Source organism: Gekko japonicus, unplaced genomic scaffold (genome assembly GCF_001447785.1).
Source record: "Gekko japonicus isolate JY-2015 unplaced genomic scaffold, Gekko_japonicus_V1.1 scaffold232, whole genome shotgun sequence".
In the NCBI taxonomy this organism is placed as follows: Eukaryota; Metazoa; Chordata; class Lepidosauria; order Squamata; family Gekkonidae; genus Gekko; species Gekko japonicus.
In genome coordinates this window covers 1,441,161-1,457,163 of record NW_015162481.1, presented here as the reverse complement: position 1 = coordinate 1,457,163, position 16,003 = coordinate 1,441,161, and the positions used below count along the sequence as shown (strand labels likewise).

General features: G+C 43.5%; 1 protein-coding gene across 1 annotated transcript in view; it reads left to right on the top strand.

Moving 5' to 3' along the window:
* Nucleotides 1-2,389: 2,389 nt before the first annotated feature.
* Nucleotides 2,390-16,003, top strand: part of POP1 (POP1 homolog, ribonuclease P/MRP subunit) — a 20,269-nt gene continuing 6,655 nt past the window's right edge. The window contains exons 1-10 of the mRNA XM_015405860.1: nt 2,390-2,457; nt 3,877-4,052; nt 5,930-6,178; nt 7,246-7,333; nt 7,432-7,619; nt 8,593-8,840; nt 8,944-9,037; nt 10,677-10,788; nt 11,693-11,809; nt 15,270-15,385. Of these exons, the coding sequence (XP_015261346.1) occupies nt 2,439-2,457; nt 3,877-4,052; nt 5,930-6,178; nt 7,246-7,333; nt 7,432-7,619; nt 8,593-8,840; nt 8,944-9,037; nt 10,677-10,788; nt 11,693-11,809; nt 15,270-15,385 (1,407 nt within the window). The 5' untranslated portion in view covers nt 2,390-2,438. The remainder of the gene's footprint in view (nt 2,458-3,876; nt 4,053-5,929; nt 6,179-7,245; nt 7,334-7,431; nt 7,620-8,592; nt 8,841-8,943; nt 9,038-10,676; nt 10,789-11,692; nt 11,810-15,269; nt 15,386-16,003) is intronic.

The window sequence follows — 16,003 nt, the reverse complement described above, 5'->3', positions numbered from 1 at the left end:
CTGTAATTAGAAGACACTTATTGCTGTTTACGTTTGGGGGGGATTGCAAGGAATGTTACCAAACCTCACATGATCCCAGTACCTTAGAGCAGGCGTTAAAGGAGGCATGTTTCTTTTCTTATTTTAAAAGGTTTAATAAAAGGACATTTGTGGGGATGCAGATTTATAGAAAGTGTGAGAGATGCTACTGCTGAATGACTTCGGGAAATCCAAAACTTTGTTTTAGTTGTTTTTGGTTGCAGTGGGGTAACTCTTAAGAGCCCCTGAGAGGTAGCTGAAGCTTTGAGCCATATCTGCTGATACTGCAGCTGTAGGGGAGATGAACTGCAGCCAAAGTAGGAAGTAGGTGCTGACTCACTCTCTGCAGCGTGAGACGCTGCTGCAAAAAATGCAGGAGAAAGTTGTCAAGTACTATATTAATTAAAAGGTGCCATAGATTTCTGCAATGGTTGTGGAGCTATAATATAATGGTAAATTGTTGTCCTTTTTGTGTACATTTTATTAATTGCTTTCAGAGCTCCCCCCCCCCCCGGGCTCCGATTCCCATTTAGCTCTAAGGCCCCCTGCTGTCTCTGTCGGCTGAACATTTTATGAAAGGGAGGGGGGGCAAAATGAAGAAGGGAGAGCCATGTATGCTGCCCTCAGCTCCTTGGGTGTTCCCAGAATGGGTTCCAAATGTGGTAATTAATTAATTAAAGCTCTACCTTTGAAGTTATTGAAGGCATAACTTCCTTAAACTAGGCTACTAAATAGCTGTAGGTATCATTTAGAGTTGTGACTGTGGTGCTGGTGGTTTGTATGTGACAGTAGCTCTATTGGAGCCAATAGCTGTTGGTCGCTTGTGAATAAACACATAACATCTTATTGCAGAAATGTCAAACGCAAAAGAAAAGAAGAGGGCCAAGAAAATGAAAAATCAGCCTGCCAGTGTGATCTTTCCTTCTGACGGTGGCCCTAGTCCCCGCGAAATACGGCGTCAGAATGGAGGTGAAGGAACTCACCATCGCAGGAAACAAGGCAATCATAATTTACTGGCTGTAATATTTGTATAGATTTGGAGTTTAGTTTTTTATAAAATAATAATGCCGCATTTAATCACTAGGGTGCCTGGTAAAGTGACCTTGAGTGATGAATGATGTCCTATATGTAGTAGACCAGAACTAGGTCTCCATTTCTTAGAGGTGCTGCTTGGCAGATGCATTGGGGCTTGGAGAAATGGTCGGTTGCTCCCCAGGCCTCTCTACTGTTGCCATTCTGCTTCTGAGCATACCCTGCATGGACCAGAAAGAACAAGGAAGCATAATTTTCTGTTTTGTGTCAACTATGCACCCTCGTGCTGCAGTTGTGTGATGATGCAACAAAAAGCAGGGATCTTTAGGGTGAATTAAAACAACAATCCCGTTTTGGTCCTTGCTCCTGAACAAACATGCTTAAAAGGGCTTTGAACAGCTTATATTAATAGTAAATGGTAAGCAGAAATTAGATCAAAATGGGTAGCCATGTTAGTCTGTCTGCAGCAGTAGAAAAGAGCAAGAGTCCAGTAGCACCTTAAAGACTAACAAAATATGTGGCAGGGTGTGAGCTTTTGTGAGTCACTGCTCACTCCTTCAGCAGAAATTGTTACTGATTACGGCTTCTCGTGGGTTTGGGATTTCCATATGTTAAGTAAGTAATCTAGTACTAACACACTGACAACACTTATGATCAGCATAGTGGTCTGTTAGATTTTGAGAGTGATCCTGAGCAGGTCTACTCAGAATCCTGCTTAGGTCTATTCAATGGGGCTCATTGTTGCAACAGTCTTCCAGGATTATGCACAGATGTCAGTAGTAGTACTTGGAGTAAATGTCACTGAGTTATTGGTAGAAAGTGTCATCAAGTCACAGTGGGTTTATGGCGACCCCTGTAGGGTTTTCAATGCAAGAGGTGAATAGGGGTGTTTTCCCATTGCCTCCTTCTGCATAACAACCCTGGACTTCCTTGGTGCTGTCCCATCGTAATACTACCAATGGCTGATCTTGTTTAGCTTCTGAGATTGGGCTACTTGGGTCAGCTAGGTGAGGGTAAGCCATGTAAATATGGACTGTAGCTTAACACTAGGTCTGTTTGTTGCTCAAACACTTGACTGTATTAAGTATCTGCAAATGGATTGCCTTACAAATCTCTCCTGTAGTCTCTTCGTACAGTGTTGTGTAAACTTATTGAGGTTTAAATGCTGTTTAGATCCAAAGGGGTTTGAACTTCTTATATGCCTAATCAATGGCAAGTGAGTCTTGATAATTCCCGTCATCGTTTGGATTACTAATATATTTTGTCATGTGTACTTGCTACTTCAGAACGCTGTTTTATATTCATTTCTTTAAAAAAAATTCTTTGACTTTATAGAATTACGTTCTGAAACCTCACGAGGAGTCTCTCATCAAAGCACATCCCATGGAATGCCTAAATATTTAACAGGTAAATATCCGTGAAGGAGTATTCATCCTTGCTTTGAGACCCATGTACTTAAATGTTAAGCTGTAAGCTAGGTTATAGGGGCTAATACACGGTGACATTTCCTATGCAATAATGCAGTTTTGGAAAGCTGCTGATGTGTCAGGTCTCTGTCCATCTTGAGATCTGTAGCAGGTTAAAAATATAAACCTGTCCTCATGCTGGTGGATTTAAAGAGAATATAATTAATTGTGATAGAAACATTTAGCCGATCAGTGGAGTTTTATCTTGAGTTGGATTCAAACCTCAGTTTGCACAAATGAGCTTTTCAGCCTTCCTTCTTCAGCTGCAGCTCACCTACTCTCCCCCTGAGTTCAGGGAACCCCAGGAACAGCGTGGAGTGTTACGTGGGGAAGATACTTGGGGAGGGGGAAATCAATGGAAATCCTCCCTCCCAAGTGTGTTCCTGCTGGCAGAAAGCAAGTCTGGAACTCATTGCTTTGTGTTCCTTAGCCAGAGGTTTCCTAGAATTACAGTAGTTACTTTTATGACAAAATGGTGTCTACTGGAATAAAATGAGTTAGTGTGTTGTAGTGGGTAGAGTGTTGGACAAGGGGTTAGGAGACCGAGATTCAAAACCCCTTTATGGAAGCTCGCTGGGTGACCTTGGGTCAGTCACACACTCTCAGACTAACCTACTTCACTGGGTTGTTGTGAAGAAAAAATGGAGAACTGGCGAGATCCGTATATGCAGAGCCCTGTGCCCCTTAGAGAAGGGCAGGGTAAAAACGTACTACGTATATAAATAACTGTTAGGCTGCTTCTGATAAAATGAGTTCACCTAATGTGTCAGGATACAGTCAACTTGTATTAGCCTGCCTGAACAAGCTGATCTCAGGCCTGTTAAAAGAAAGAAAGGGTTCCTGTAATGCTTCCATGCCTGGTTTTCTGGCAGCAGTTCTCTTCTTGCCAAAGGCAACCATGCAGGTGACTGTTAACAAGCCTGTACTTTCCTGGTAAGCAAGAAAAAAAGAATGAAAGAGACACCATAACTCTTTAGAATTGTCATGACTTTTTATATTCATATATTAATCTCCTTCAAGTGCTGATAGGGTTTATTTTCACAATGGAGGATAATTTAGGCTAAGCATCGCAGCTTGTATTGTGATGTCTTCTATCAGCAACTGGGACCCAAGGCAGGTAACAAAAACAGAACTATTAAAAGCTGCAAAAACTATAAGTCACTACCACCTAAAAGTGAAAAGTTTTTGGTGGGTTTTTAAACTATTGCCTTGTTCATTGGTATTACACTGCTCTCTACTGCATTGTTTTCTAATTCTGTAATATACGCTGAATCTCAATGAGAAAGATGGGCAATAAATGAATTGAATAAATAATCCGTCACGTTACATGTTCTGAACGAGTTTGTGCTCTTAATTTCAGTCTCTTCTTTCGTCCGAGCTCGTGCGGCTGAAATAAAGGCCATGCTGAAGGCGGTTAGAAAGAAGTCTTCCAATACCTTAGTGTTTCAGTCTCTGCCGAGGCACATGAGAAGGCGGGCAATGAGCCACAATATCAAGCGCCTGCCCAGGCGGCTCCGTGAACTTGCCAGAGCAGAGGTGCTTTTTTTGTCTTGTGGGTTAAGTGGGAGATGATACTTCTGTGTACTCTATTTTGTGTACTCCTAATTAATTTTTTAAAAAACGTGCAGGACTGAAATTGCTGTTGTCCCTGTGATCACGTCACAGGATGTGGCAGGCTCACTGTGGTACTGTGTTCCTTATTCTGGAAGGTGGTGACTTCTGATTACTCTTCTTCTGTAGATACTCTGTTTGGATCCCCACATCCTCCCACCTTCATTCGATGTGCTCTGTGAACTGCATTGGTTTCCATTAGCTAAAGAAGTGCAGTTCAGCTTTTTTTTTTAAATGCATACAGTCTGTGTCTACTTGGCAGGTCACTTCTGTGCTGTATACTTTCATGGTTGTTAATATCAGCTGAACAATTGACAGATGAAGATATAGAAGATCTGTATCTGTGGAACACCTTCCTTGTAAACCTGCTGGGGCGGTGATTTTCTTTCCTCTTAAATAGTACCATTGGGTAGAAAGATAGCGAAGGAGCTCGTTAACAATTTGCTGATAACTAGTTGGGAGGTAGGTCAGAATTTGGTTGTTGGCTGAGATTATTTTGGGGCACTAGGAGCATAATAGGTACATTGCAAGGTGAGTTCATAGAACAAAGTGGGGAATTATTTTCAGGTATGGAGTCTGGCACTTCCAGAGGAGGCCAAGGAACCTTGTTAGTTAGCATGGGATTTCTAGGCAGCCTCCAAACAAGTATTTTGTGATGCCCAGATCAACTTAACTTCTGAAGTGGATGTTATTAGGGGTGTGCAAATTTTTTCCCCTTTTATTTTCTAGTTTGGTTCTATTGGACCTGAAAAAAATCAGAATTTCTGAAAAGTCCTGGATCCCAATACCAGTATTGCATTAGTATCTAGGTTTTTTCGGCAATCCCAATTTTTTTTCCGGGTAAAATAGACCCAAGAAAAAGAAAACAGTTAAAAAAAATAACGTAAAAAGCAGGTTACAGATGGAGCAGATCACTCCCCCAGTTAGCTGTTTTTTGGGCTTTCTACTGCAGTTCATTTAAACGGGGTGTTTAAAGAACTGCAGAAGACAGCCTGACGGACAGCTGACCCATCTCCCTGCGGGCTCAGCTGACCTGAGGGCTGGCTTCTCCTGCAGCCTTGTCTAAACAAGGCTGCAAGGAGAAGCCAGCCCTAAGCTGACCCAGCCGGAAGCACTCTACTTCCAGCTTGCTCAGCTTATCCTCAGGGTGGTTTCTGCAGTCCCTTTAAAGTTTAAAGGGACTGCAGAAAGCCTGACAAACAGCTGTGAGAGGTGGGAGCAATATGCTTCCACTTCTCTGCCATTTTTCGGATCTACCCCAAATATATCCAGGATTTTGGGGGGAATTTTTTTTCAGTTTTCCCAAAGGATCCCGGATATCTTTGGGATGCTGAAATGTACCTGGAAAATACTGATAAGTATTTTTCGAGTATATTTTCAGCTCAGGTGAATCCCAGTGCACACCCATAGATGCTATCAGACATCTTTAGGCTATCTTTATCTGTAAAATACGTTTGATCTTGCCCTTGAAGGAAAGTACAAAATTTTTTATCAGCTCATGAACTACTAGTCTCATTTCCAAATCTGTCTCAGGGCTAATTAAGCAGTGATCTGGCAAGCAATTTACATAGACGAAATTGTTACATCTCTGGGCGTTAGAACCTGGTAAGCCACTAGCTGCGAGATGGTTTCCCCAGTTTACTTTGAGAGACAACTTTGTCCCCAGAACTGAAAATCTTGGAGAAGATCCCTGTAATCTTAATATTAATGTGGTCTTTAATTATGCTGTGTTAGAGGAGCTAAACCTGGTATCCTGTCCTTGTGACAGCATTAAAATGTTAATCCATGTCCCAACCATACAGGCAGAGAAACCAGAACATCAGAAAAAAGATCTCCCTAAGAGCAAGTGTCGTAAAGCGAGGCGACGTCATATAAACTTGGTGGTTGAGTTCAATCGCAGACAGAAGCAGAACATCTGGCTGGAAACACACATCTGGCATGCAAAACGATTTCACATGGTGAAGAAGTGGGGCTACTGCTTAGGAGACAGGCCCACCACCAAATGCTATCGAGCCTGCTACCGAGCCATGGCGAACCACTGCCTGCTTCAGGTGCTGTGAATGTTTATAAATGCTTTACCTTGGCAGGAATGGATGTGCAAATGGTCTGGCCGTCAAACCACGCCCTGCTGTCTTTAGAGGAACAGATGCCATGTGACAGCAGTTAAAAGCCCCTGTTGGGTGGACAAAAAAATGGAAGTTGCCTGACTTGGCTGCATCTGACCAATTTTGTGTGATGATCCCCCAAAAAAATGTCTGTTGGTGCTGGTTGCTAACAATGAATAACAGAACATTTTGGTCTTGGATGTTGCTAGGTAACTCTTTGTTCATTCATACAGTAGTATGGAGCTTTAACCCAGCAAGGAAGATTTTGACCAGTGCTTCTGCTTAGCTTGTGGGACAAATTCACAGTGCTGGTTTCGATTTCTGTTTTTTTTAACCTTCAGTGTATGTCCCATATGAAAAGCACCTTCCCTTGTCCCTACCCAGGTTTCCTCATATCTTAAGGTAAAGCTGGCAGAACTCTGCTAAGCATCCTGTTTGGTTGGTTGTTTTGACCGAGTGGGACCTGTGAGGTCACAGCAAAAGTATCTTGATTGCAGTGCAGGATTGTTGGAACTCTATAGCCTAGGAAGCTTGGACAGTCTCTGACATCTTCTGCCATCGGCGGCAGACCTTTTTGTATTTGAAAAGACATCTGCCAGATAACTGCTGAAGGAGGGGAGGGGCTGTGTCTCGGTGGTTGAAGCATATGCTTTGCATTCTGAAGGTTCCAGCCTCACTCAGTCCAGCTAAAAATATTGGGTGATGTGGAAAGACCACTATCTGAGACCCTGGAGAGCCGCTGCCAGTCCCACTAGACAGTACAGACCTTGAGGATGCGGCAGCAAAGGTCTGATTCAACAGAAGGCAGCTTGATGTGTTCAGTCACCACCTATGTTAGTTTACTGGATTGAGCGGATCACTCCTCTGGAGGTTAAGGTTTACGTGTCATTTTGAAGGCATACATTAAACTGGAAAAATAACTCGAATCTTATAAACAATTTTTTTTTTAAATCATCTGGCCGCCCCTTACCGCTCATGCCAGATTTAATTTCAATAGCTTTTCTTTCTCTTAGGATTTATCATACTACTGTTGCCTGGAGCTGATTGGAAAAGAGGAAGAACTCCTAACAGCGCTTGCTCAAATGTGCAGTGTAGACACAGGTAACATTTCAACAAAATGATCCCAGCCCGTTATGACGAGTGCGTGTACCTTGGAAGATAAACACCGTCTTGCTTTTTTCCAACATGTCTCTCCTTAGGTCCAACATTCGCAGCTATTTCTTGCCTAGGTGGGAGACGTCAGGGTGCTCTCATGTTGTACCGAAAAGATCAGTACCCTGATGGTGCTCTTGGTCCCATTACCTTCATTTGGAAACCCAGACATGAAACCGACAGTGCTTCCGGCAGCCGGCAGCTGTGGATATGGACGCATCCAGTCTTTAAGCAGGTACAAGCCTCGCAACTGTGAGTTCCCTTAAAATGTGTGGGATGTGGATGCTTCTGACAAATGTAAATGGCCACTGCTTCTGCAAATGAAATTTGGGGCCAGTTCCCAAGCTTCCCTTGCAATCACTCTGCTGCCAGTAGTAGAAGACAAGCGGTGTTTGCGCTTCCCTCTTCCATCATACTTATTACATAACATGAGGTGTGAGAGTTGGGCTTCCATGTGGAGAAGCTCCCAGTTGCAGATCCTCATGAGCAGCCCAATGCACGGGGCATTTAGAGCCTTGCGTTAATCTTAGGGGGTGGAGGGGGAGCGCCAAGGGAATGATCAACTGGGTGAACGTGAATTTGCCCAAAATAATGTTTTTCGTCTTGAATTGTACTGCTGAAATTAGGGAACTGAACTGAACTAAAGGATCTTTTCACAAAGCCTTGGTTGGGATCCAACAACCTGAGGGTCACAGAGAGCCAGTTTGGTGTAGTGGTTAAGTGTGCGGACTCTAATCTGGGAGAACCGGGTTTGATTCCCCACTCCTCCACTTGCACCTGCTGATGTGACCTTGGGTCAGTCACAAGCTCTGGCACAGCTGTCCTTGAAAAAGAGCAGTTTGTGTCAGAGTTCTCTCAGCCCCACCCACCTCAGAAGGGTGTCTGTTGTGGGGAGGGGAAGGGAAAGGAGTTTGTAAGCCGCTCTGAGACTCCAAGTGAAGGGCGGGGTATAAATCCAATCTCTTCTCTTCTTCTTCTTTCCCACATTCCCCTCCTCCCAGCAATCTATTCTGACCCTGGGGAAAGTTTATTACCAGGTTCATGGTACCTGTGTGGTCTAATAGCCATACAGGTCAGGAGACTCCAGGTATCAATCATATTTATCTACAAAGTCCATCTGCAAGCCTTCACAAGTAATACCTTGGCTTTCATCTCTTGAGAAGATGGACCTCATCAAATCTGAACCTCTTCCCCCCCCCCTCATTTAGGATATACTGGCGGAGTTGAAGGCCGTCTGCCACTGTTCGGAGCCTTTGGAACCCTGTAACCCCAAACCGGTGGTGACACTGTCCCAAGGAGAAAACAGAATGGATGTCACTGAAAAAGTTGGCCAAAAAAGGAAGAGGAACGATGACAGCAAAATGGTTGTCCCTGTGAAAAAAATCATTGGTGATGGAACCAGAGACCCCCATCAGCCGTATTCCTGGGTATCACAGACTACTGGGATTGCGATCAGGTATTTATTAAAGCAGTAGACCTTGGTTGTCTTTTGCACTTAGATTGAATGATCTGCTGACGACAAGCTTCATTTTTCACTTTATAACTCTTGTTTCTTCCAGGGACTTGACCATGGAGATCCTCCGATATCGACTGATTGGTCCTCTTTCGCACTGTGTCCTTACAGAGTCACTCAAGGCTGCCTCTGTCCATACTGTAAGAAGAATCCACTGTTGGCATGTTTGTTTGCAGCCTCAGGATAAAATACTAGACTAGTAATATGTATAAATGCCAGAACATTGTGCTACATTACTGCTAATTACTCGTGTTTATACAAGAGTAAGGAGCTGCGGTGGCTCAAGTGGTTAAGACGCTGAACTGCAGGCTGTGGAAGGTCAGTAGTTCAGCAGTTCGAGACCCGGGTTGCCGCATGATGGAGTGAGCTCCCGTCTCTAGTTCCAGCTCCTGCCAACCTAGCAGTTCGAAAGCAGGAAATTGCAAGTAGATAAATAGGTACCACTTCAGTGGGAAGGTAACAGTGTTCCGTGCGCCTTGGTGTTTAGTCATGCCGGCCACATGACCACGGAAACGTCTTCGGACCGCGCTGGCTCTTCGGCTTTGAAACGGAGATGAGCACTGCCACCCTAGAGTCGGATTTGACTGGCTTTCGAGCAAGGGAACCTTTACCTTTATACCAGAGTGCGGAATCTGTCAGAAATGGGCCATGGAGCATTTTGTGCTCCGAATGGCTGTAGCACTGATGAAATCAGCCACACTCTGAAGGATTGCCTAAGAATGGCGTGTTAAGAGGAAGAAAGTACAACCAAGCCCCCTATAAAAATAAAGTGGAAACTGTGTAGAAATGTTGTATGCAGCGTGGCCAGCTGGCAGCAGAAGGTCCCGGAGCCTTTGCCATTCCTGGTTATGATCCGGAGACTCATAGGATAACTCCCTATTTCATGCAGTGCTCTGGCGACTGGTCCCTTTTCCAGCACCCTAGAGGCAGAACTGTTCTAAGCGTAGACTGCTGCATAGACGTTGTCATGGGGTTGTATCCAGAGCAAGGATTGTGGGTTATATTAAATTTTATTTCCAGGATCATAATACCTATGAGGACTCATGGCCCACATGGGTTGGTGGACAGCAGTGAGGCGGGAGAAGGGGGCAATATCACTCCCTCCCTCCTCTTCCACAAGCAGAGCGTTTCTGATTGTGACTTTCTCCCCTTCCCTTTCCCAGTTGCAGCCTCCCAACCCATGTGGCACTGAGTGTGTGTGAATCCTGCAACCCCTGAAATCAACTTTTCTGGGTTCAGAAAGCACTGCTGCGGTGGGGGAGACAGGGGAAATCTCTGAGCACCTCCTACTGATGGATCTCTGTATCCAACCCACCATGCCAGCTCATTCTTGGATTTGCATACTTCTGGAAAACTTTGCCCAGAGTTTCAGACTGGTTTCTAAGCAGTTATACTCTAGCCAGTTTTCATGTTGATGCTGGCGCCCTAGGCAAGAATTACAAATGTGACACAACAGCCCTTTAGGTAAAAGGAAGAGAGGTAAGCTATGCAACAGGCTAAAGGTTGGACCCTGTGCAGAGCCAACAGAAGGGAGAGCAAGATCTTCCCTGCCTTCTTTCCAGATCTTTCCAGACACTTGCGAGGGCTGTAAAGGCAATGCCAAGGATGGGGGGGTGGGGGGCAATCTGGTAAAAAAAACCGCATGATGTAGGGAAGCACAGTTAGGCAACACTAACAGCCTCTGCCTCCAGTTGAAGCCTTTTTGTGTGGACAGAAATGCTTTATGGGATCCAACACTATATCTTTCCCCCTGCTTACATAGACTCACTGTCTTTCTAGGACCTGGGCACTACAGATTCTGAAATTAAAAATTGGTGGGTAGAAAATTGCAGAAATCCTGAGCAGGTGTCTCTTCATCGTCGTCAAGAAGCAGTCTTTGAACTTTTGCGAGGTAATATTGCTCATGCTCTTCCCCTTTCTTTCTAGTGAGAACCTCAAAAGGTTGTCAGTATTTACTTGGCTTTGAATATGGCTCCTTTGGAATGGTTGGTGAACGTTTATCCTGGTGTAATAAAGTATCATTCATACAGAAGCCTACCTTTGCAGTTTTCAAGGGGTACAGGCAGCCACTCATAAAGAGAACAGAAACGTAACATACCACGAAAAGGATAGGTATCCTTTTTAGGGTTGCATAGTCCTTGCCATTTTCAGATCATTAGGTCTTTGATCTTCGAGGGGGGGGGAAACTATAGCCCATGTGTTGAGTTCTGCTTTTGCGTTTTGCAAGCTACACAGTATATGGGGTTGGATCCTGTCTAGTGTAAGTAGAGCAGCACTCACCAAAGCAATCACTGCTGTGCCTCAGGTGGTGGTTGGGGGGACAGTGAATTCCAGGACGAGCATAGGAGGCAAAGTTGGGGGTCTGCAGTGGGTGTGTGTGTGGGAAAATCAGCTTTTCCTTCAGTCTGCTGAGGGAGCTGTATTCTTTTGCAAAATATAGATAGGATGCCTCCCTTTGTCCTGAAATATCAAAAATCTGAAGAAGGTGCAGTCAGTTTAATATCAGACTGGGAAACATTGATGTAGCTCCCTTCAGTGTTTAAGTTTTCTCTTTCAGACACATAAGCCAAAGGCAGATGCCTCCCGTGAAGTTCCTGGTTTATTATTCAAGTGGTCCCAATTCCAGAGGCCTCAGATAGTTTCTTGCATTGAAATTTCCAAGAGGATAGTTGCATGCCCATTGGTAGACCAAATGCAAAATGCAAGGCAGCAGTGTAGCATGAGTTTGTATACTGGTGATATTTATTGGTGAAACTGTTTAAGGATGCATCTCATTCATGTGTTGTGTTTTTAAGGGTTAAGTGCTTCAAACCTTCCATCAGGTACTATATTGGGTTTGACGGTTGGGGATCCACGACTCAATTTGCCAAAAAACAGGTCAAAGGCCATGCCAAATCCAGAGAAATATCAAGGTAAAGTGTCCTCTGTAACATAACCCACCATGTTAAGTTGAGTTCCTGCATTAAAAAAACAAAACAAATACAGATTACTTGGATTGTCGCTGTCCTTTTTATGGCTCTGAAATGTTCCCGGTAGTAGACTTGCTAGGTAGATGCACACATGCTAGATGAGGTTTATGTTGAAAACAGCTATGAGGAAGGGACTCTGCACCAAACTGGTCTTGTGCTCAGTGGAAGCCTCTGTTAAACTATGCAGATGATCCAGGTTCGACTCCTGGCGAGGCCAACAGGTGCTATAACCTGAGATGAACACTCAGCTTCTATTGTGTCACATAAAAGTACATTTAATGCTTTCTGTAAGATAGAGAACATACATAAAAGTACATTTAATGCTTTCTGTAAGCTAGAGAACATAAGTGTGACAACCCCTTCTCTGGGGAGGTCTAGTTTCTCTTTAAAAGTGTTCTTTATGTTTTGTTTTACTGTGTATATCCGGCTGCCACCAGGAAATTTAAGGCTTTCCAAACCTTTATACTATACTAATTCTATCACTGGGTAGGTAGGTCGGGTTAATAGCTTTCGAGGTACTAATGTGGTCCTGGGAAGTATTTCTTTCAGAGCTGGTATCTTAATAAAAGTAGATTTATTGATATAATTCGTAAATACAAGGGTATAACTATGTAACCAGTAATGTGAATATTTTCAACAATTGCTTAGTGTCTCACACAAGATCTGCTCCCTTTCTGTCAGGGATTTTGGCATGTAACTTTGTAACACTTTTTTCCTTAGGCCATATACGTTTACTGTTTCTTTTTATCCTGTCACTCAGACTTTTTAATTCTCTCTTTAACTTTACTTTCTTCTTTCATATACATTCAACTCTTCTTCATACACAGAACTAACTCCTATATCATCCACAAGACAGCTTCTCTCTCCCACTTCAGAACTATCTAACTAACTGTTTTACTGTCCTCATCAACTGTCACCCTCCAACAGTCACTCCTGACAGACATAAATATTCATCCACTCAGAATCACTTCCAAAACTCATCCCCCTCTCTGTCAATCACCAATCACATCACACTTGTCTCTTCAAACACTCTAGACTAATCTAACATGCAACCAAACTTTAAAAGAGATACACACGCATAAACAAGGAATCATTACAATAAGTACTGTAGAAAATAAGGGATGTGCTTACAGTTCCTCACCTCTGATATTGGGGTTAGGTAGCTTTTCTGTAGTTTGTTTTAAGAACCAGAATTTACATAATGCAGTGCCATCAACCACGTTTGCAAGTTTCATAAGTTCATGATTTCACTTCTAACCGAGTCTGCACGTAGTCACTTCTCTTTCAGTAATTGTGCAGGTAAAAAGGCAGGAAATCCTCTTGATCTTTAGAAAAACTGTTTGCAGAGCATTATATGAAAACACATGGGCCTTTTCCTTACTCAGGTTTGTCTATATCTTATCTTCCTTGGGAATTTAACCAAGTTGGAGAATTGTTCTATCAGGGCCAGCCGTACCTCTTCTGAAGAGCAGCAACTCTCCCGTTTCTATCTTTCCCTGCTCTGTGATTTCAGATCCTTCTAACTGGCACCAGGAACAGAAGCTTGGTCCTTCTGTCGGTGAAACCACACATGCTTTGTCTCTGAGCTTTGGGCCTTCCCTGCCATGTAAATCAGGAGCAGTTCCAGAACTCTGCTTCCTAGGACCTAGCAAGTTTCGTTGCGCCACTGTTGGGTGTCACACAACAAAAGTGTGTTTCATCCTCCTGTCTCCTCTAAAGTACTGACACTTCATTCCCAGAGCAATAACCAGTGATGAAGGAGCCTGTCTTTGAGTCTAAATTCACAAGTTTTGCGTCTCTTAGGGTCTTGTAAAAACGACTGCTACTTAATTATGGATACTGGAGGTGGAGAAGGTACACCAGCTCTGTATCATCTCTGATTCCCTTAACCTTACACTGGCTTGGGTATCTCTGCTTTTGTATGTAACAACCCTTGCTGTTTTGTATGTAACAACCCTTGCTGTTTTGAGGGATTCTGCAGGCAGTGCTTGGAAGCCAAAGTTGGTGGCAGAAAACCAAAAAAGGTAAAGAGAAAGCCTTAGATGGATGCAGTGTCATGTGGGGGAAATGCAGTCAGTCTGGTTGGCTGAAGGTCAACTGTTCTGTGTGGTTTTTTTAAAAAAAGATCTTATCCTGAAATTGGGCACCATAGCCTTTCTTTGCATTTCTGCAGTATTTTTTTAAATTGTAACTGTAGTGGAACAGACCTGCTCTGGCCAGGTCGAAGAAGCTTTTCCTGAAGTCTCTCTAGTATTTAACACCTCCAAATCGCTGTTCCCTGCCCGGATTCTGAGTGGATGAATATTTATGTCTGTCAGGAGTGACTGTTGGAGGGTGACAGTTGGGCTGAGGTAAAAGTCTGGGAAGCAATTGAACTGATTTCCTGCCTGTTTTCTGCCCGTTGGGGGGAGGGGGGGCTTTTAAAACCCAGAGTGACGGATTTGTTCATTTCAAACCTCCAAAGAAAAAATGCATTTCTTCACAGTAACAAATGATGTACTTGCTATTTCACTGTTCCATTCTCTTGCTTGGTAAGAATGCTTTGGTGCACGTTCTAAGCAAGGCACTGAAGTCATAAAGATTCTGCAGTCTCTTCAAGGTAAACGGCAGCAATAGTAGCATTCCTTCACCTTTTTTAGCCATCTATAGATCTAGTGTGTGTTCAAGTAGAAATAGTCCACTGAATTGCACCTGCAGATCATATGTGAAATTGCTATTTATTTCCTTATTTTATTTACTTCATTATCTGCTCTCCCTTTCTCCCCTACGGGAAGCCAAAGCAGCGTACATCATTCTGCTCTCCTCCATCTTGTTCTTGTAACAGCCCTATGAGGTAGGTTAGGCTGAGAATGTATGACTGCCCCATGGTCACCCAGTAAGCTTCTAAGGAAGAACGGGGACTCAGATTTGGATCTCCTGTATCCTGGTCTGATATGCTAACCACTGTGCCACACAGATTTGTGCAGAGGAAAACAATCTCATTTGTTTTCCTTCTGGTGAAGCCTGTTGCTTTTCAAAAAGTTAAGACGCAACTGATTTGCAACTTTTTCAACGAAATAATCCTTCTAAACTTCCAGCCCCTCTTATCTGTTCTCCCCCCACACCTTAACACCCACCAGCTCCTTTATGGGCAAGCAGACAGAGGTACTTTGATATGGATAACAAGAGCTGATTTTAAATATTTTTCTAAGCAGGTGATTGTTCCCTAAACTTAACTATTCCTTATGGAAAATCCCAAATCCATTCACACCAAGGACAACTCTCCTAAGAGAAATATACAAATGGGTTCTTTCAAGCTACAGTCTGGAAACAGACAAAATTAAGAGCTTTTCATAATCTTTCCATAGCTTGCTCTGATGTGCTTTTCTCCCTTTGCATATTGTTTGATTCTTTGTTTTCTTAGATGGTGAAAAAGTTAGACAGCTGGTCTTAGAAGGTGTTTCTGCAGAGTGCACACAGAGTTTTCTCTGGGACCGGAATATTTGTAACAGTGTCACAGAAAATAAAATGCCAGAAAAGGTAACTTCTTAACATCAACAATAACTGTGAAGAAGGTAAACTTTAATGTCTGTATATCTACGACCTTTTTGAGCCTGTGGGCACACTTGGAATTTTAAGCAGATACCACCACAAACTGGCTGCTATCAGGGCTGAGGCCGGTCACAAAATCAGTGTGCTTTAAAGCTAATGCTGTGAGGCAGTCTGGAAGCTAGGTGTTGGATTGCAGGTGCCTGTGAGCTGATTGAGTCCCATTTCTCTGAGGCAAATTCCCTGCCCTTTCTTCCTGGAAAACTGAGAGGACTTTGTTATCATATTGTTCATATGGGTGTGACAGGCTTGCCCTCTCTCCTTACAAAGAATTCCTAGAGTTCCCAGATCCCAGTTTTACGAACACTGCCTTGAGGGAAAAGTGAACATGAATGTATGCTTAAGTGCAGAATATGGGCGTATTGTTTTGACTTCCTTCCTTCCTTCCTTCCTCCCTTCCTTCCTCCCTTCCTTCCTCCCTTCCTTCCTCCCTTCCACCCTTCCTTCCACCCTTCCTTCCACCCTTCCTTCCACCCTTCCTTCCTCCCTTCCTTCCTTCCTTCCTTCCTTCCTTCCTTCCTTCCTTCCTTCCTTCCTTCCTTCCTTCCT